This window comes from Fusarium verticillioides, chromosome 9 (assembly GCF_000149555.1).
Source record: "Fusarium verticillioides 7600 chromosome 9, whole genome shotgun sequence".
Classification (NCBI taxonomy): domain Eukaryota; kingdom Fungi; phylum Ascomycota; class Sordariomycetes; order Hypocreales; family Nectriaceae; genus Fusarium; species Fusarium verticillioides.
In genome coordinates, this window is record NC_031683.1 from 1,019,148 (window position 1) to 1,037,383 (window position 18,236).

General features: G+C 48.9%; 5 protein-coding genes across 14 annotated transcripts; 3 read left to right on the plus strand and 2 right to left on the minus strand.

Moving 5' to 3' along the window:
* Positions 1–711: 711 nt before the first annotated feature.
* On the minus strand, positions 712–2,136 carry FVEG_11308 (hypothetical protein; the record flags this gene model as incomplete). Of its 2 annotated transcripts, XM_018900509.1 has the most annotated exons (3): positions 783–1,175; positions 1,232–1,379; positions 1,444–2,076. In XM_018900509.1, the coding sequence occupies 3 exons, from the start codon at positions 2,074–2,076 to the stop codon at positions 1,144–1,146; spliced, it is 813 nt and encodes a 270-aa protein (XP_018758794.1). In that variant the 3' UTR covers positions 783–1,143. The 2 variants fall into 2 exon arrangements, with proteins under 2 accessions (XP_018758793.1, XP_018758794.1); XM_018900508.1 differs by having other exon boundaries at positions 712–1,379; positions 1,444–2,136.
* Positions 2,137–8,624: 6,488 nt separating this feature from the next.
* FVEG_11309 (hypothetical protein) lies at positions 8,625–10,890 on the plus strand. Its single transcript, XM_018900510.1, has 2 exons — positions 8,625–9,271; positions 9,325–10,890. Exons 1-2 carry the CDS (start codon positions 9,011–9,013, stop codon positions 9,616–9,618), a joined length of 555 nt encoding a protein of 184 aa, XP_018758795.1. The 5' UTR covers positions 8,625–9,010; the 3' UTR covers positions 9,619–10,890.
* A 625-nt stretch (positions 10,891–11,515) lies between these two features.
* On the plus strand, positions 11,516–12,120 carry FVEG_11310 (hypothetical protein; the record flags this gene model as incomplete). The annotated part of the gene is made up of 2 exons (XM_018900511.1): positions 11,516–11,846; positions 11,897–12,120. The coding sequence occupies 2 exons, from the start codon at positions 11,516–11,518 to the stop codon at positions 12,118–12,120; spliced, it is 555 nt and encodes a 184-aa protein (XP_018758796.1).
* A 407-nt stretch (positions 12,121–12,527) lies between these two features.
* Positions 12,528–18,109, minus strand: FVEG_11312 (hypothetical protein). Of its 9 annotated transcripts, XM_018900517.1 has the most exons (8): positions 17,702–17,920; positions 17,371–17,542; positions 17,183–17,264; positions 15,799–17,119; positions 15,543–15,753; positions 14,278–15,494; positions 13,796–14,207; positions 12,528–13,629 (listed from the first exon to the last, which is right to left on the minus strand). In XM_018900517.1, the coding sequence occupies exons 2-7, from the start codon at positions 17,402–17,404 to the stop codon at positions 13,974–13,976; spliced, it is 3,099 nt and encodes a 1,032-aa protein (XP_018758801.1). In that variant the 5' UTR covers positions 17,405–17,542; positions 17,702–17,920; the 3' UTR covers positions 12,528–13,629; positions 13,796–13,973. The 9 variants fall into 9 exon arrangements, with proteins under 9 accessions (XP_018758801.1, XP_018758800.1, XP_018758799.1 ...); XM_018900516.1 differs by having other exon boundaries at positions 12,528–14,207; positions 17,371–17,419; positions 17,702–17,954; XM_018900515.1 differs by having other exon boundaries at positions 12,528–14,207.
* On the plus strand, positions 12,712–13,950 carry FVEG_11311 (hypothetical protein). The gene has a single exon (XM_018900512.1). It carries the CDS (start codon positions 12,835–12,837, stop codon positions 13,675–13,677), a length of 843 nt encoding a protein of 280 aa, XP_018758806.1. The 5' UTR covers positions 12,712–12,834; the 3' UTR covers positions 13,678–13,950.
* Positions 18,110–18,236: the final 127 nt, after the last annotated feature.

The window sequence follows — 18,236 nt, forward strand, 5'->3', positions numbered from 1 at the left end:
AGAAAGCAAAACGGATGCTGTTGTGAATAAAGCGTCTCATGACTGGGTCCAAGTCTAGGTGGAATCATTCTATCCTTCAAACAAATGTTGATACTACCTGCCATGTCTAAGCAGTCTCTGTGCCTAGTTTCACGATAAGAATCTTCTTATCTCATTGACTTGACTTGCTATCACACTAGAATATGAGTGTCCCTTTTACGCCTGGTAAGTTGGCCGGATCTAAGAGACTGGTGCAACCACGCAATCATATTTGAAATTCTTCGTACAGCAACAAATCTCATCCATTAGCTACTTAACTTGACATCAGCAAGGCATAGCACTAGTGTCTTCGCAAGGCTGTGTATGGTTGATGGTGTGTTCCGGCTAATATGTCAAGTGGGTGAAGGTTGTGATTGCCCAACAACCATACACTTGATTTGTGAACAAACATCCAGGAAATGGAACCATCCTTAAAGTCAGGAGGCCTCTATCAAAGTCCATTAGTCCAGTTAAGGGTTTAGGCTTTTCGAGTTAAAGTGAACTACCAGGCAAGCCAAAGTGTGAAAAGGGAGGGTGAAGGGCAGGGCTGAAATCAAGGCACGCGATCGTCTTCCCTGCAGAAATTTATCCCAGATTCTCGAATCAACCTCTTATAAACTTACTTATTGGGTCCAGGCATGCTCGAACTAGGTATTTATGACAGGCTCAACCCTAGAATTTGATCTGACTCTTGTGAAAGCTTTCGATCTTATCCTGGCTGGGCTGATCCAGCACTGCCACTCAAAAGAGAAGAACACAGTACAGTCAGCTAATGTGCCTATTCAAGTGCCCAGAATTTGAACAGCGTACAATACATGTGAACCATTACCTGAACATAAGGCAGTCTTGTTATCGTTTTCTTTTTCGCTATCCTTAGCAGTTTGTACATGTTACTCTACCACAGAAGCCACGCAACTCTCCCAAACACTTTCCAACAACTCATTTTACTTCATTGGGCTAATGAAAAAGTGATCATTCGTCATAGCCGTGACCTGGAATTTCATGCCAACCTCGATGTGTCCCTCATCACTTGGTGCACAAAGCATGCCAAAGCTCGGCTTGAACTTGAGTCCAGGGTCGATTCGTCGATACTTCATCAGCTGGTTCCAAGGCTGACGCGGGTGTTTAGCAGCAGTAATCGGGTGAACATTGGGTACCTGGCATCGTAGGCATCGGCACACAACATCAAGGTCAAGAGAGTGCTCGCCCTCACCAATTTGGAGAGTTTTCCATCCATCCTCAACCCAGGGTACGCTTCCTCGGATAATGACATTGGGGCGGAACCGATCAATCTCAATCCTATCCTCGCCAGCTTGAGTGAGACGCTCGTTTAATTCATTCATGCTCGCCATAGAGGCAACCTGTCAACTTTGGCATCAGTACAACGCCTGAGTCATATGTCAGGTTTCAGTTTACGTAACTTACCAGCACAGGCATCATATCGGCAAACTTGGTCGCCTCCGTACGACCAAGACGGTGAGGAGCGCCACTTCCACGTAGAACTCGCGGTGTAGGGCCCTTGTACATCAGGCGAGCATCCATATTTAGGAAATCCGAGATGGGCTTGGTTAGGCTCTCGGCGTATTCCCATGCGTCGGTTTGCTCGCCCCAGATAGTCGCCTTCTTGAGCTCAGTGTTGTTCTCAAGCCATTGAGTCGTAGGGTGAGCGGGAATCTCAATCTTGTGTTCATTAAGAGAAATTGTGAGTGTGTCGGTATCGGCGTCCCAAGCTGTTATGATAAGAGTCATGTTTGAATTTGCCCTGATGGTGATGAATTCATGCTTATCGGCCGTCACAAACATCCAATTACGGTCCAAGTCTAGACCGGTCCGTAAAAGCTGCGCTGACTCGACATCAAAACCGCGGCATGATTTGACCGGGTACACTCGAAGGCGAACAATTTCATCATCAGCTGGCAAAGGCAATGATTGGGATGCAGATCCGCCAACAGGTCTGCGGGTGAGAATGAAGAGCAGAAGAATAGGCAATATGGCCGAAGTGACAATGAGCAAAATGTATCCCAGTGAAGGGCTCTGTCCAAGATTTATCACATCCATTTTAATGTGACATGAATCAGATTGTGTAACTCGGTAGGTCGATGCATTGGGCAAGAGAAAAGTCCGACTTGTGGTGGAGGCGGGAAGTCCGGACAATTAAACCCGCCCTGCTCCCGTGTCTTAGGCCCGAGCCTCGGAGCGAGACTCATATGGATTAGGTCCCATGCAGTATCTGTCATCGAATCTATGGTAGTGGTTATTCTAGCTGTTTAAGTTATTATTGAGAAAAAGTCTGTATCAGAGTATAACCCAACATTATGCAGCGACAATCGATGAGTTTCTGTCTCGTTACGATCAAAGACCTGCCAGCAGAATCAGAATCAATACATGTCTTCATTGCCATATAGAACAAATATATCAAAGAGCGCACCAGAATTGCTCTTCCACGATGTATACGTTCTTAAATTGATAACAGCTGGTCTAATCCGTCATCCCTATAGAACTCCAGAGTCATTTAAGGTGTCTGCATATAGGCGAAAGTGATGATCTTGATTCTTGAACCGCGATCGGAAGGACAACTATAAGTCCTGCTTCTTTGAAATTTTCATTCCCACGATCCGAGACCGTTCAATGTGAACTTGCGGAAACAAGGTGCGTGGGGCCATAGAAATGATTCCAAACTGTACATAATGACGGATCGTATTCTCATATCTGACTCATAGCAAGAGCCATTAATGACGAACTTTTGAAACGAATCAAGCATGACACACAATTAAATTCAGTCCACCTCTAGAAGACTATGCGTCTGTTTAATCGTTAATTCCATTGCTTTTTCCAGATCCTTATACTCTGCTCACCTGGGGCTGGCTATGTAGTGCTTGATTATATGCATAAGAGATTGTCTCTTCACCTTAAAACGATCATAAATGCATGCTGTCTCTATGTTCTTTCTGCTTTCTGTAGATATATTCACTTACTATCAGTCCAGAGTATGATATCCAGGGCTTGTTAAGAGCTACTATGGTAACGTATTCCATTCTCTGTTTCTAGTGAGAGTTGAAACCATGACAATGCTAGAATTGCAATACATTACCATGTTGCCTTCGTATGGCACGTGGCAAAAACCAGAACCATAATTCAAGGACAGGTGCAATGAAAGAGGCCTCGCTAGTAGACTCAAGTTCAAGTCTTTGTTGAGTATTAAGTGCTCTCGTTTACTGTCAATATTCAATACCAACTACAAAACCATCTCATTGTTCTGATGCCAAATAGGGTGCAAGGCATTGTGATGTTCACTTGGGACTCAAGGTATGAGTTCGTATAATAAGGACTACTTCCTATGCCTACAGTTCTGCATATCCTGGGTTGTCTTCAATAGAAACGTTTATATCCACGTGTCTTGTTGTAGACTATTGATGATAGGGGCTGATTTCTTTAGATAGGTGGGCATTCTAAGTCGTACTATAGGAGCTAACTGTAGATGCCTGGGGTCTATAGAACTAGTACTTGTAACTAACACTACAGGTATATAGGCCGTCTCTGAATAACTAAGCCATGAAGGAACTGCAGTAATATCATGAACTTTGCGTGTTCGCAGCCTAAAGCTTTACCGTATAGGTGGCAGTCGTCCATACAGTTCAAGCTACGCTACCTGTCAGAGATGCGCGCTGTGGCTGAGGGGTCTGAATATACATGCCCTTGATCTTCTATGGAAATCTCTCCAGTGATTCATTTTCAGCATTTAAGGTTATGGCGAGGCAGGAATTGATTTGGCTGATATATTGTGGACCGTTAATGATGTCAATAAAAGTCTTGTCGAAGATAAATATTGAGAACCTAGGGTGCATGTCATGATGGCTTCGGTCTCTACTGTGGAGCTTACTTTAAGCTCGAGGTAGAGGCTCATCGTGGCTCACAGGATACATTCTCATAATCTAAAAGCCGGTATTCACAGTATCTCAACGAAGCCAGTCTCTTCTTTTAGGTTCTATATCTCGTAGTCTTGGAACCCAAGATAAAGTTCAAATAGAATTGTGTAAACGTTGATTAGTGGTTGCTTCTTATGGCACGATGTTATGACGACGATAACCAGAGCTCTCCTGCGGTTCATTCGCTCAACAGGCTTCAGTCTTGGTCATAAAATAACATCCTATCGTCATCTACCGTCCGAGTGAAGACCCCAAGCACTTACGACCATACCTGGAGGAGAATGCGGGATCCAATCAGGTTCCTGCCTTATGCTTCAGGGATTTCTTGGTTTCTAGCGATCATCCATATCCCTCGTTACCGGGCGCAAATATAGCCAGAAAAAAATATCTGTCTAGTTAGATGTGTGTATCCCAATTCCTGGATTGGAGCCCGGATCTGAGACCCCACGAAGAGCCCGCAGGCTACGTTACCCAATTACACCAGCTTGGACTTTAGTATGAGTAATAGTACATATTCAACTTCGTAATTGGAATGAAAAGCATGTCGGCTCTGTTTTAAAATGCCCAGGGTTTATATATCGTGGTTGGGAATGTCAATTTTTGTGGTTGAAGCGAAGGACGAATCAGAGCTGAAGATTTCGGCCGGGGCTGACGTCGCCGTTTCTCCGCAAAGTGTGGCGCGCGGGGTGACTCGCATCTGAAGCAAGGGGTGGCGCGGTCTGGGCTGAGAGCTTGGACGCTCAGAGAAGAGAGTTCCTTTGTTTCTCCGCAAAGTGAGACATCAAGTCACCCGCCGAAGAAAAGCGCCTTAGCCGACGAGATAGAAACAGGCCATTCATCGTCTGTCAGGACTAGCGGTGTGGCGATAGGAATGGGCTATAGGATAGCATATGGCACGTCGTATGCATCAGATAATCGCCTTGTCTCATGATATCGAAGGGGTTGACAACCCGTGATAGACAGACAGACATGTTGACCATCAATTAAATTGAATGATTAGATGCATGCGGGCAATTATCGATTGTTGAGATTGTTAGCCCGAGGAATGGGTCGTGCGACTAGGGATAACTTAAACGGATGGCTGATTGCGTCAATGTGGGTGGGCAGACGGAGAGGAGAGCTAGGTATCCGTAGTTAGGGAGAGACAAGAGGCTTCTAACAATGCTCTTAAGAAATGTAGCATTTGTTGACTTTTCCCTTTACGTTGTAATGTCTATTATTCTCTCAGAATCTATTGATTCACTTGATTCAGTGAAAGGTGACTCTGATGAATGCCGATAATCTGCGTATGGATGGATTCATACTGTGCAAGGATTCCGCCAGGGCACAGATGCGACATCGTCTTCTGTCTTCAGGACCCTTCAGGGTACGCTACCTATTCAGCCAATCTCCCCCGCCCACAAAGAGTTTGGACTGTCAATTTTAACTTTACGGTTGTTTACTGCTCCGTTTGTTGTGACTCGTCTAGAATTACCGTAGACTTTGCACTAGGAGCTCGAAGCCGCAAAGCATCACGCATTCTGTTGAGTGCCTCGAATTCTTTTCGGAATGGGACTTGGACCCTTTCTCCAGGAACAGGAATTCGATGAAGGGGCCACCCACTCACGTACTGTATGTACGTCCGTTGAAGCGATCGGCGTAGGCGAAGCCTAGAGACCAAGCATCACATCACATCACATCCCTCTCGCTCCCTCCCAACCGATAATGAGGAAGACGATCAAGAACAGGTTTAGACTTCCGCTAGCAGGCTAGCAGGCCTTCACAGCCTGCTCGAAATAGACCAGCCCATTCCCCCGCATGGCGGCCTGGCAAATGACACAAGAGAAGAGAGCCCTGGAGGGATTCTCAGAAGAGCCTGATGAAACACATGGACGGTGCGGAAGGGCATGGCACGGTCGTAGCGGCAGGGTGCCAGCTTTGATCAAAGTTCAACGACGATCTAACCGAGATCGAGAGGTTGGATTGCGCAAGAGTTAGTGACAGTGGCAGTGGCAGTTATTACTTATCAAGGGCCAAAGATAGTCAATCTTTCATCCAGCAACCTTCCATCGGCAATGAAATGGTGTGCTGCATACTCCGTACTGTCTGTAGGATCGAGGGTCTCTCTGCATATACGGAATAGGATGAGAACCCGTCTGGTAAGATAAGATGAGGCTGGCGGCAAGACGACCTCTAGAAATGATGAAACGATAGGCAATATGCATAACCAAACGTCGAATTGACCAACCCTACTGGGTTGTATGTTTTGCCGCCATCTCAATGCTCACGCTTCACGACGATCTTGTCAACCAGAATGCTGTGTCTACCGGTTCAGATTCTATAACACACGATGCACAGAATCGCCGTTAACAATGTACCCACAGTTATCAACGGTCTTTGTTGTCTACGTCTGAATTTAGACGCCCGCAAAGGTGCTGCAACCGCAGTGGCCGACAAAGAGTTCCTGCGTGAGGGTTGCGTGGAGTGTCTGGCTAAGTACAGTCTTCGGACAGGGCGAGTTAACCGTACATACAGTGCACTAGACTACTCCGTAGGCGCAGACAAAAGTCGTGGGTTGGGGTTTGGGGCCGGGGTTGTGTTGTGTTGTGTGTGGGTGAGTTCACCTTTCAAGCTCAAGCACAAACGCCACATTGTTTTGAAGGTTACCACAACTGGACTTGTCAACCTCTCATTTCACACGAGGTTGGTGTTGACGATGGTCTGGGTCTGGGCTCTGTTGTGTCTACCCTAAAGTCGAGAATAATCCAGATCAGCGTCACACACGTCAGAGGCCTTCCAGAAGCCAGAGACAATGGGTGGTGACCTTGTTCTCATTCATTTTGCCTCTCGTGGCGATACTTAGCACATAACCCTTGAGACTGTTTTGATAGTGGTTCGACCATTGAGGAAACAGTGTCGATTATCAACAGCTTCTCATTCGGCGGCTGTCCGGGACGCAACACACAACGACAAAACAACAGACGAGAAAGGGATACGTGCGATCTGCAGACGGGAGGGGCCATGACAGAATGGCACAGTGCAAAAACTCTTTGTTCAGTGAAGATGCAGGCCAGCCCGCCACGTTTCCAACGTATCCATGTCCAGAACCATTGGGAACAGGGTCATGGAAGGGTCTCGAGGCCGCCCAGTCATAGGCCTCGCCAACCCTCCCTCGTTCTGCGCTGGTGGTCAGTAATGGCTCCATACACGGTCATGCACAGTGCCATGATAGAACTTTGAGCCTAGTGCTCACTGCCTCGCAAGGTACCGTCCATCACCGCCATCCCGCCAACCCACCTGAACCAAGCTGGTCAACGCATCAGAGTTCATCGCTGTCCCCCGAACGTTCGCTCAGTCGTTCACTCATCAGCCTCGAAGCCCTACCCTGCTCTTCCCTTCCCGTCCCGCAATGGTCATGGTCGATTTGACTGCCCGTTTGGTGACTGGGGCCTCTTCGGCACTGCACGCACTTGAACTTGACTGCACCTCACTTCACCTGGTCCAGGGGGACGTATATGCCCGTTCGTTAGACAAACAGAAATCCAGTATCCGATGATACAATGCCTCGACCGCCCCAATGCACCAGATCAGATATGTACGCCGTGGTAATGAAAGGGCTGCGGGGCATCCAGCGTCGCAGACGAGAAACGCAATTCCCTTTCCTTCCTTCATTTCATCATCACGAAAGCGGTGGATAATAACAATTTCAGCATGTCAACAAACAAACTGGCGCGCAATCCAATCAATTGATAATATTAGCATGCTGCAGCAGGGCATAGCGCCTAATTACGGCTGCGAGAGCCCTGAAGGGGACAGACAGAAAGGGGGTTTCCTGCGCTAGCACAGGGGAATTGCAGTGGCAGAGTGGGAGAGCACGCGGTCAAGATGGTGCCTGAGACCGAGACTGAGACTGCGTGCGTCTGCGTCCCTCTGAGCTCCTCACTGTGCGATAAAGTAATGTGTGTGCAGTGGGTAGAGAGACTCCGTCACTTCGTCACTCACCTGATGAGCAATGCGCACCCCTGGTCCCCAAGCCTGAACCTGACAGACAGAAAGAAAGAAAGGAAGAAGAACGAACAGACGCTAAACTAGCAGGGCTCCAGGGTCTCTCACGATACAAGTTTGGAACCAGCGCCAGGTCCAGCAGGGACAAAGTTGAGAGAGCGAAAAGTCACTTGACAAAGGCTGGAATGGGGAACCCCGAGAGGGCCGACTGATTTGACACTGGGCTTGGGTTGCGTGTGGATGGGATAGCCTCCACCCAGGCTGGGTAGGCGCTGAGTTTCGGATACCGCCAGGTGTGCAGGTGAACCTAGAACAGGACAAGTAGTTTGAACTCAGCCCCTTAGCAGATTGGTGTGCTGTCTAGCTCTTGGAACACGCTGGTCGTACTGTGTATGTCTCTCTTTGGAAAACTGTGCCGTCCTCAAACATCCCTACCCGGATAGACAGGGATGGCCTAGCAGCATGCCACCAAAATTACACTGTGGCACACGCTATCCTTCCACTACGCCAATCATAACAAAGTGGCAAAGACTTCCTGGCCACAGTCTGCAAGGCGTGATTTGCCAGAATCGGGTCCCACCCTCATCTCCTGGTTCGGCAGGCGCTTCATGTGGAGTAGAATATGGGCACTGTGGATACTAGCGGGCTCACAGTGCTCACAGTGTCCCCAACCAACAGACTCACATCGCCCGCCGTCCCCGGTGTAAGGTATCCTGCGTCCTGCATCTGCCTGTCCACTTTCTATTTTCCATTTATTTTACTTATCAAAGCCCGTCACCTTCCCACTCCCATTCCGCCCCTCCCCTCGTACCTCGCCTCGCTTCGCCATCCATTCTCCCACAATTCAACTCTTCTTCATCTGTCACCCAAAAATCTACATCAACCAACAACCTCACTCTACTCTCCCCTACAACTAAACCGTTACTACACTTCTCCAGCAACCATCCTTCGACTTTTTGGATTTTGTCTACCACGACTACCTAAATCGACGACTCTCAACACTTCAATTTCTTGTTTGTGTTTACTCGCTCCAATTAATCCCGCACCAACTCCGGCACGCACGCACAACCGCGACTCACATCATGTCTGCATACTACCATTACAACGCCCACCCAGCGCACCCCGCCCCCGTGTCGCACAACCACCATGGTGGCCGAAATCGCAGAGCTCCCCGTCTTTCTGTGTCCCAACAAGCTCAACGCCAGTTCCGCGGTGTCCGCAGCATGAAGGAACTTAACGAGACTGCTTCGCTCACAGCCTTCCGAACCAAGTTCGAGACCAGTCGATCCTTTGACCTTGAAGATGATATGGAGTTCTGTCCTGGTCTGTTGACCGAGACTGACGTGAGTTAACCTGTCGCTGTGTATGTCGGCGCATCAATCTGACCTGTTCGCAGTTGGTCTCCATCTCAAGCGCATCTGAGCGTTCCTCATTAGCCAGCAACTCTCCCGACTCTTCTCCTACGCAACATCCCAACACCGTTGCTCCTGGCTTCTCTCTCAACTCAACATCTCCCGCCTTCATTCCTCCTGCCTACCAGCAACAGCCCAGCATGAAGCTTCATCAGCCCTCCGCCACCCGTGGTCGTAATGCCATTCCAATCATTAACCCCGCTACTGGCATTACCATGTCGAGCCCTCCTCAGTCAGTGTCGCCTGGCAGGATGCAACAGTCGATGCGTCGGTGGTAAACCGCACCAGGTCGCTACCCATGCACTCGCATGGGTCGATCAGTGTGTCGTACCACCGGCGATGCACCTTGAACTGTAATTGCTACCGTTCGTTCTTGGCAGCTGTTCATCTTGGCGGGCATATTGACCTATCGAGACTTGATCTTGGCATCATCTTATCAACTGGGCTGGTTTCCTCTTAAGCTTTTGAGGCCGATCGCTTGACGCGATTGACCTCACTGTTGGCGACAACAATTTCGACAACCATTCACTTTTACTATCCCCCTGTATAAACATCCCCTAATCGACATACCTCTTGTTTCACCGACAAGTTTATGAGGATAATACTGGCACGGCATGATAAAGAACGATACCATTTTCGGCTTGGTTACTTTGTTAATTTTTGCAACAAATCAAATACCTAGGGTTGGGTGTCCGCCTCGCAAGATGGGGCTACAAGACACGAACGGGCGTTTTCTGCATTTTAAGACATTGCATAGGTGTTGGGCGGCACAATAATCGGACTTTCTCGGCATCAACTGTTTTCATTTTATATGGAAGGCATGGGTTGGCCTTTCCATTCATACCAAAATGTCTTCTCTCATCGCGGTCATGGGCTATGAAGTCAACAAGAGAAAAAGAACAACATAGAAGGGAGTGCTTTTCGCAAGCGGGGTCTTTATCGGTGTTATTTGATCGGTCGCATCTTGGAAATATCTTTGGGCGGTGGTCAGGATCGAGACGAACGGTGTTTTTGCGACAACTGATATCCCATTACGGGACGGAAATCTGGGAAATTACGGGGAGTTGGTCGAATTTTTGGTGTAGTCCCGCTGCTGCAATGAACGGGAACGAAAAGGTTCACCCTTGCCCATTCTTTTCTTTGTATCATCTTGGGACGGCCTATATATTTGTCCTCTTTTTGTTTTCTTGTTCATGGTTTAGGCCTGAGTGCCATAGCCGGTGCTGGTCTGCCTAGTGTTTTTGGGACCGGAGTAGCTTTATACTTTGGAGCGTTGTTTGGTTTGCCCGAGTCCTGGTTGGACGGGGGCTTCTTTTACAATATTTTGTCTCGCCTCGGCAAGCATCTGGAGTGTTCAGGGGGCCTGGGGTACATGTCATGATCAGATTCAAAGAGATTTGTTTTGGGATTTGGGAGGCCCTCGAGCCTGGTGGTTTTGCAATGCAGCGGTAGTCTGCATGTGTGGCTATTGTTAACTGGGTATTGGCGCTGTCTGGTTGCGACAACGCGGCTTCAGCGCTGCAAGACGAGAATATACGAATGTTTAAATACTTGCAGGCCCCATATGTGACTGTGACACCAGAATGGCTTAGAGTGAGCGATCTCAGGTGTGACGATGAGTCAGTCGTGTGATGTCTGACGAGAAATGATGGTGTAGCTACGACATGAGCGATTTGTTGACGCGTGGTTGCCACTAACTTGGTGGGTGAACATTGATTTGCCAATTGCAGAGGCTTGAAGGGAGCATCAATTTCTCGATATGCATTTCTGATTTATGCTGTTCCATTAATTCTGTTTGCAATGCTTCTCAGATGTCAAATTCAGCTCACAATTGATAGTTGTAGTTATAGCTGTAGCTGTAGCTGTAGCTGCAGTAGCTGTCGCCTCAATAACCCCACATCCTAATAAACTCTGCGGTGATAGCGGCTGCCTTAGCCACCTTAGCCCATGCAGCGTCTCATTATCAACCACAGCCACGCAATTGGGCCCTCCATGGAAACCATCCATGGCATTTGCACTGGATCCTCGGTAAAGGAAGAGAAAATTAGAACCAGCTCCATTACATAAGGTAGGTACCTAAATCGGGGTAGCATGGGTTTGAGTGGGGAATGAACGCATTGCCGTCTTCCTTTCAAGGAGTAAAGGAAGGAGAAGGGGAGATTCTTCAAGAAAGTGATGATGCTCGTGACGTCACTTTCCCGCAAATGGTCAACAACCTTACCCGACAACACAGTACATATTAAGGTAAGGTACGCTCGTGAACTCCCGTCGTCTCCTCCCCTGCAGCTGTTTCTCTCTTTTCTCTTCCTCTTTCATCTCTATATCGAATCCTTCACGGCTGTCTCTCCATTTCTTCCCCAAGAATCATCACATAAACCTCATATCAACAAGATGATGTCAGCTCGATCCATGATGGCCCTGCGCACTGCGCACACCAGCAAGATCATCCTCGGACGAGGTCTCTTTACTACATCGACACGTCTAGGTCTCAAGGAATCATCCACTCGTAAGTTTGAGTCTCCCACGATCCAATTGAACGCGTCTAACACGCCCCAGAAACCGACGTCGACTACGACAAGCACAAGCAAGACTCCCTCAGGAAGCAGAAGGAGGGCAGCGGCCACTGGAAGCCAGAGCTCGCCTCAGACAGCGAGGAGGCCGTCAAGGCGGACAGATCGGACGCTGATCCTGCCAAGGACATCAAGAACCTCCAAGAGCGAACCAAGAAGGCTGCCGAGGAGACTCACAAGGCTGGTACCAGCACACGGGATAACATGTAAAGAACTGTTATGAATTGGCGATTTGATCAATTGGTTTGGGAGTTATGGTATTGCCAGATAGACTGGAATGTCTCTGCAAAATAGTTATTAATGAAAACTATCCATGATGATGCCTTTTGAGTTCTGTTCTGTTCTGTTCATGTGTATTTGTCCCAACCTCCTCTTTTACAAACATGATCCAATCAACCTCTGCTGGCGAGTTATTGGTTTAGCTTAGAATCTCGTTACCTTTACATGTGAAGGTGTTTACCCAACTCGGACATTGTGTATTCCTGTCGGCGACCGAAGCTTGCATGTCTTGTGGTGACGTTGTATAACTCGAGTTGGTAACATAACTATCGTGCTCACCTCCACGATTAAAATAGCATTCAAACAGACACATAAAGAAATTAACTGCAATAACCAGCTCCCAATTGACTAATTCTTGTGTATTTGCTTCCTTTTGAAAGGCGGACATCTCCTTCGAAGTGTTTATAAATTATCAAGTGCTACGTTACAGGGTAAGCTCCATGCTCCTCTAAAGGTCCTCTTATCGATAAGCCCCAAAGTTCAAGCTCCTCCGTTTTATTATTTCGCCGGTCTCGGTCGGTCCAAACCTCCGAAGCTTCTAATATCTCTCTTTTCCTCCTCGGGCCTCGTCCAGCCCATTGATTCTCCCTAGGACGCTTCCTCTACCAAGCTATACACAAAGGACTCCCACCCACCTTCAAAATCATGTCCACAAATCCTCCGACCTTCCAATCTGCCCTCCTCGCTGGTGCCCTTGCTGGTACAACCGTCGATCTCTCTCTCTTCCCTCTCGACACTCTCAAGACCCGTCTTCAGTCCTCGGCCGGTTTCTTCCCCTCCGGCGGTTTCAGCGGTATTTATCGCGGTATCGGTTCTGCCCTTGTCGGATCTGCTCCGGGGGCTGCGTTCTTCTTCTGCACATACGAGGGCGTAAAGGGCTTCCTGGCTGATAAGGATAATACTTCTGCGCCAGGATGGAAGGCTCCCCTTACACATATGGCAGCTGCTAGCGCCGGAGAGGTGGCAGCTTGCGCTGTTCGTGTGCCAACCGAGGTTGTTAAGCAGCGTGCGCAGGCGGGTCATCATGGTGGTTCTTCGGCTGCTGCTCTGCGGGCCATTCTGTCACGGTATTCGAGCCATGGGTTTGTTCCAATGTGGAGAGAGCTCTATCGCGGTTGGGGAATCACCGTTTTCCGCGAGGTGCCATTTACTGTGATTCAATTCCCGCTATGGGAGGCCATGAAGTCCTGGGGACGACGTCGCCGCGGTGGTCGTGAGGTCACTGGTGCCGAGAGTGCTCTCTATGGAAGCATGGCTGGTGGATTATCTGCGGCACTGACGACGCCGCTCGATGTACTCAAGACGAGAGTCATGTTATCGAAGGAGAGTGTTTCAGTATCGGAAATATTTGGCCGGATATTGCGCGAGGAGGGCAGCAGAGCTTTCTTTTCTGGTGTAGCACCACGAGTTACATGGATTTCTATTGGAGGCGCGATTTTCCTGGGAAGCTATCAGTGGGCTATTAACACCATGAACGGCGTTGTATGATAATGGGAAGTGATACAAGAAATCAACAAATCGGGCGGAATTGTACAATGTAAAACACGGAGCAAGGAGCATGGAGTCAAGAGACGGGCGTTTCGAAAGAAATAGAGAGAGGCTTAACTTCTCCCAAATGGTATATACGCCTTGACGGCATCTGACCTATGTACAAATTTATATACGATAAATGAAATAGCTGGTGACAAAAGCCAACCCTTCTGGCACACGACACCACACAACGGGTTGAAGAGTCTCGGGATCTCATCTTCTCATTCAGCGTGTAAGGTGCGGGTTGTCTGGGCTCAGCTGGCTTGGGCTTGGGCTTGAGGCTGGGGAGGAACTTGACCATTAGTATTTGCCTCTTCAGCTGCAGCGCCGTCTTGAGCTTCTTCGGGCTCAGCAGGCTTAGGCTCTGGAGGCGGTGGGAATGGTCGAATCTCCTTTTTGCCATTGGCCTTGTAATGAAGGACAATATCGTTGCCCCCCTTCCACAGATGAGTTCGGAGAGTGGCCAGTGTCGTAACAGGGGAAAGTAACTGAATAAATGTTAGCAAGTGTAATTGCCCGTGATCGTACGTACATGAGTAAACAAGAGATGATGATTACCTGTTCGTTGCAGTACAGTTCTAAATACTCCTCTGGCTTCATAGGGCTCTCTTCGGGCTCCTCAAGTGGAGGCTCAATCCTTTCTGCAACATATGAGAGAATCTTCTTGACTCGAAGCATGCGGTTAGCATTGAGCCTGTTGTTTCCATCGGTTGAAGCAATAGCTGGGAGAGTGTCGTCCATCGGATACAAGACGAACGAAACCTTTACGGGCTCTTTGAAGGGGAGTGTGTTTTGAAGGAGAACATCACCCAGCCACATGGGAGCCTTCTGTTCGATAATATCTGCGTCCTTGCCAACGTCCTGGACAGTGCCCTGATACAAGTTGGCGCTGCCTCCTGTGGTCTCCTCTTGAATAACCACCTTAGTTCCTGGCGGGAGCTTCAGAACGGGTGTATCACTAGGCAAACTGGGTACCACTCGTGACTCGACCGGCTTGTCAGGGTTGTCGGCTAGTTGCCGCTCGTATTCCTGGTGGATCTTCTGAATCGTGCCAAAGAAACTGTCATCAACCTCCTTCTCTTTTTCATGGACAGACGAAGACTCGGACTCTTCTGTCTTCTCCTCCACAATCGCAGGCTTCTCTGTGGTGGCCTGGGACGCCGACCTTGAAAGCTTCTTGGTGCCAAAAGTCATCCTAAACTTCTTCTTGCCAAATGGTGTGCTTGGGGACTTTGCACTGTCCGCCTTGTCCTTGTCCTTATCTTTATCCTTATCTTTATCACCATCTATAGACTTCTTGGAGTCCGCCTCGTTCTGCGTGGGGGTTGACACCATGCTTGCTGCCTTGACTGCCGATTCGAGCAGCTGTAGGGGACTTGTGAAGTAGTCTTCCTTCTCTGTCGAAGGGCGGCTGACATGCGAGGTTCTCTTTTCTATAGGAGTCATTGGACTTGTGGCCGCGTTTTCAGGAACATCGGGCAAGCTGTTTGGGCCTGACATAATGCTTGGACCAGGCGTTGCCAAACCAATGCCTAGACCTGGAGTATTAGGATAGAGATTGGGCTTTGGAGTAACCTGGTCTGCGTTATCCCAGTCCGGGATGGCTGACTTTGGCAATGATATCGATAATGGAGCAACTTCAGTAGTTCCTCCACTGGCAATTTGCCTCGCCTCAAGACCCTCATTGAGTTTCTGACGGTGTGCCTCATCTCTTCTGACCTCTTCATCAATGAGATCGGCAAAGAGATACCTAAGGATCCATTTTCCAAGGCTGACTGGAAGAGTGTTAGCTGTGCCCTTGCAGTCATCAAAGGCGGACTTACTTCTCTGGTCCTCTCGAAATTCTATTTTATCTGGCAAATCTAGCTCGTCTGCGTATACTTCAGCATCGAAACAATTAAAGGGCTCTAGAACCACAGTAAGATTTCCCGAGCTGAGATCGATAGAGCACCAAGGAGCCACGGCCTCAACGGTGTTGACGAGATGCTCCACATCCTCCAAATGCTGTTTGCCAAAACTTTTAATGGGTTTACACTGAAATGGTCAGCTGTATCCATGCTCAGAATATGTCAGACAAACCTGGATTAAATCCCATAGTAATACGTCGCCAGCTGTGTCTGACGTCAACACACGCCTCCTATCGTTGAGTAGCCTATGCTTGAGCAATCCGAATTGTCCCTCAATCGTTTCCTCAGCCACTGCATGGATGGGTTTGATTTCGGGCTCTGAAGAATCTATAATGGCTTCGGACCCCTTCCGTGCAGTAGCATCCGTGATAGTGGCAGAATCGGGATCTGGACCAGATCGCGCAGGGAAAGAAGCAGCTGCAGAAATACGTAAGATGGACTCAGCTGGGATCTCCTTCTTTGCAGTTCCGTTAGTAGTAGCCGGAGGAGAAGTCTCGCGGGGTCTGCTAGAAGCATTCGATGTAGCTCTGTGGTGTCGAACAGACTCCGGAAGCTGGATGTTGGTGCCCGTGTCAACGTCTTCCCATCGGTTAATTGATGACCTATTCGTTGCTGTCCAAATGTGACCTCCAGCTGCGACAACCTTGCCCACTCCTATATGCTCATGCGCCACAGCTAGACTCAGGCCATCATCCATATCCTCAAGGCTACCGCGCACATCTGTTTTGGCGACCAACCCCGAGCGATCAGAACTGTAGAAGACACCCAGGCTCGGGTCATCCGAGAAGAGTGACCAAACACTCTCATCGTGCATGGAGAAAGTGTACATGCATCGACCGTTCTTGATGCTCCACATTTTGACCGTTTTATCGGCACTGGCACTCAAAATTGTGTCGCCAGCATCGTCTATAAGAATAGCACGGATATTGTCGACATGACCAACAAGTTTTGAAACCTTATCACCAGTTCGGGGATCGTACAAGCGCACCGTCTTCTCGGGACCACCACTCGCCATGATATTTCTCCCCACACGAAGGGCATAGACAGAACCTTTCTCGGCAATTTCTTCACCCTGCACGTCAATCTCGAGTGTCTTTCCAGCGCCATTGAGATCCCATAAGCAAATTTTGCGGTCCAGACCACCGGATGCGACCCAGTTTGCGCCCATATCTGGGGGCGGGGTTGTAACACATTTGACATAATCAGCATGTTCGCCTATCGTCTCGGTGCGGTTTTTGTCCTCATCAGAATACGGTCGCCAAACCTTGACTGTAAGGTCAGATGAGCCAGATACGAGGGCAGTATTGTTTTGAGCGAGGGCAATGTCGTTGATCCAGTGCATATGAGCGTGAGTCTGAGCGCGAAACTTGGTCGTGTGCTTCGGCTTCTTGTCTTCGGAATTGGCAGGCGTCGGGTCGGTAATATCGCTGCGGCCTTTGAGGTCGAGGTTCAGGTCCCAAGCGCATACTATGCCATCTCGGCCACCTGAGTATCTGAATAAGGTGATGTTAGAGCTGCACGGATCGGACCGAGGGTGTCAGTGTAAAAGGGCTCACAGAATCGCATTGTCGTTGTCGACGGCAAGGCCATTGACACCTAGACGATGGCCGCCTTCAGATGATTTGGCATTTTCGAGGACTATACCTGTGTCAGCAACTGTTCCGAAGCTGAGGTCATACAAGAGAGCATAATTCGACGAGCGGGGTTGTTGGGGCGTTTGGAGCGGTTGGGGATGAAGTCTCACCATAACTGATTCTCTGGCGTGCCTTCTTAGCCATGACTTGAATACCTAGCTAAGTACCAACTTAGCTTACTGAAGCATGCGCAAGTAACGGCAAGACAGGTAGCACAAGCGACGGGAAGGCGCAGAAAGACGCGACCACGGGGAGAAGTGGAAAGAGGTAGTATTAGGTAGTCTGTGGTCTGAATTGAGCACCTAGATTTGGTATGTCTTGGATGCTGTGTGTAGTGGTAGTGGAAGATGGTAGGTCGTGATGATTGCGGAATGCGGGATGGGGAAGCTTGAAAGTGGAGGTGCCCCGACCTCATGGCATGGAAGTATGTACAGTACGTACCTTGGGTATTTACCTTAGCTGGCGACGGACATGACGCCGAGTAAGTAGGAAATATGCGACGAACGGGTTTAACGGTGGATCAAATGGACCTTTCCTTGTTTAATCGACGAATATACAGTACAGCATCCCTGGGGTTCAATTCAGATTAGGATTGGGATTGGGATTGGGATTGGGGGTTGGTCCCTGGGGCCGATGAACCGCTAGTTAGAGTACAGTAAAGGATTGACAGCCTTCAAAGTTCACGGAGTCTGCTTGCTGTATCTATAGGTACCGCCCGCTCTAGACTCTCGACTTGGAAGCTGGAGAACTGACAGACCCCCCGCCTGAGGTGTAAGCTGTACCCCTGTACCCCTGTCGCCCACTCAAATGGAATACTCGGGCTCTCAAGCCGTCAACGGCAGGGCAGGGCTTGACTGCACATCCGCCATGGGCTGCGCTGCCCAGGGCAATTCTTAATTGGCAGCCATCCAATCCAGTTCAGTTCTATCAATTCAAGTCCACTTGCCAGTTGTGGCAGTGGCTCGTTGACATCTGC

What these genes read in the sequence shown, in the direction of transcription:
- FVEG_11309 (XM_018900510.1), top strand. Translation starts at nt 9,011, where the DNA reads ATGTCTGCATACTACCATTACAACGCCCACCCAGCGCACCCCGCCCCC. An exon ending in GTCTGTTGACCGAGACTGAC is followed by an intron (nt 9,272 to 9,324) that starts GTGAGTTAACCT and finishes ACCTGTTCGCAG; the next exon opens with TTGGTCTCCATCTCAAGCGC.
- FVEG_11311 (XM_018900512.1), top strand. Translation starts at nt 12,835, where the DNA reads ATGTCCACAAATCCTCCGACCTTCCAATCTGCCCTCCTCGCTGGTGCC.
- FVEG_11312 (XM_018900513.1), bottom strand. Translation starts at nt 17,404, where the DNA reads ATGGCTAAGAAGGCACGCCAGAGAATCAGTTATG. An exon ending in TACTATGGGATTTAATCCAG is followed by an intron (nt 15,754 to 15,798) that starts GTTTGTCTGACA and finishes TGACCATTTCAG; the next exon opens with TGTAAACCCATTAAAAGTTT. An exon ending in ATTTCGAGAGGACCAGAGAA is followed by an intron (nt 15,495 to 15,542) that starts GTAAGTCCGCCT and finishes ACACTCTTCCAG; the next exon opens with TCAGCCTTGGAAAATGGATC.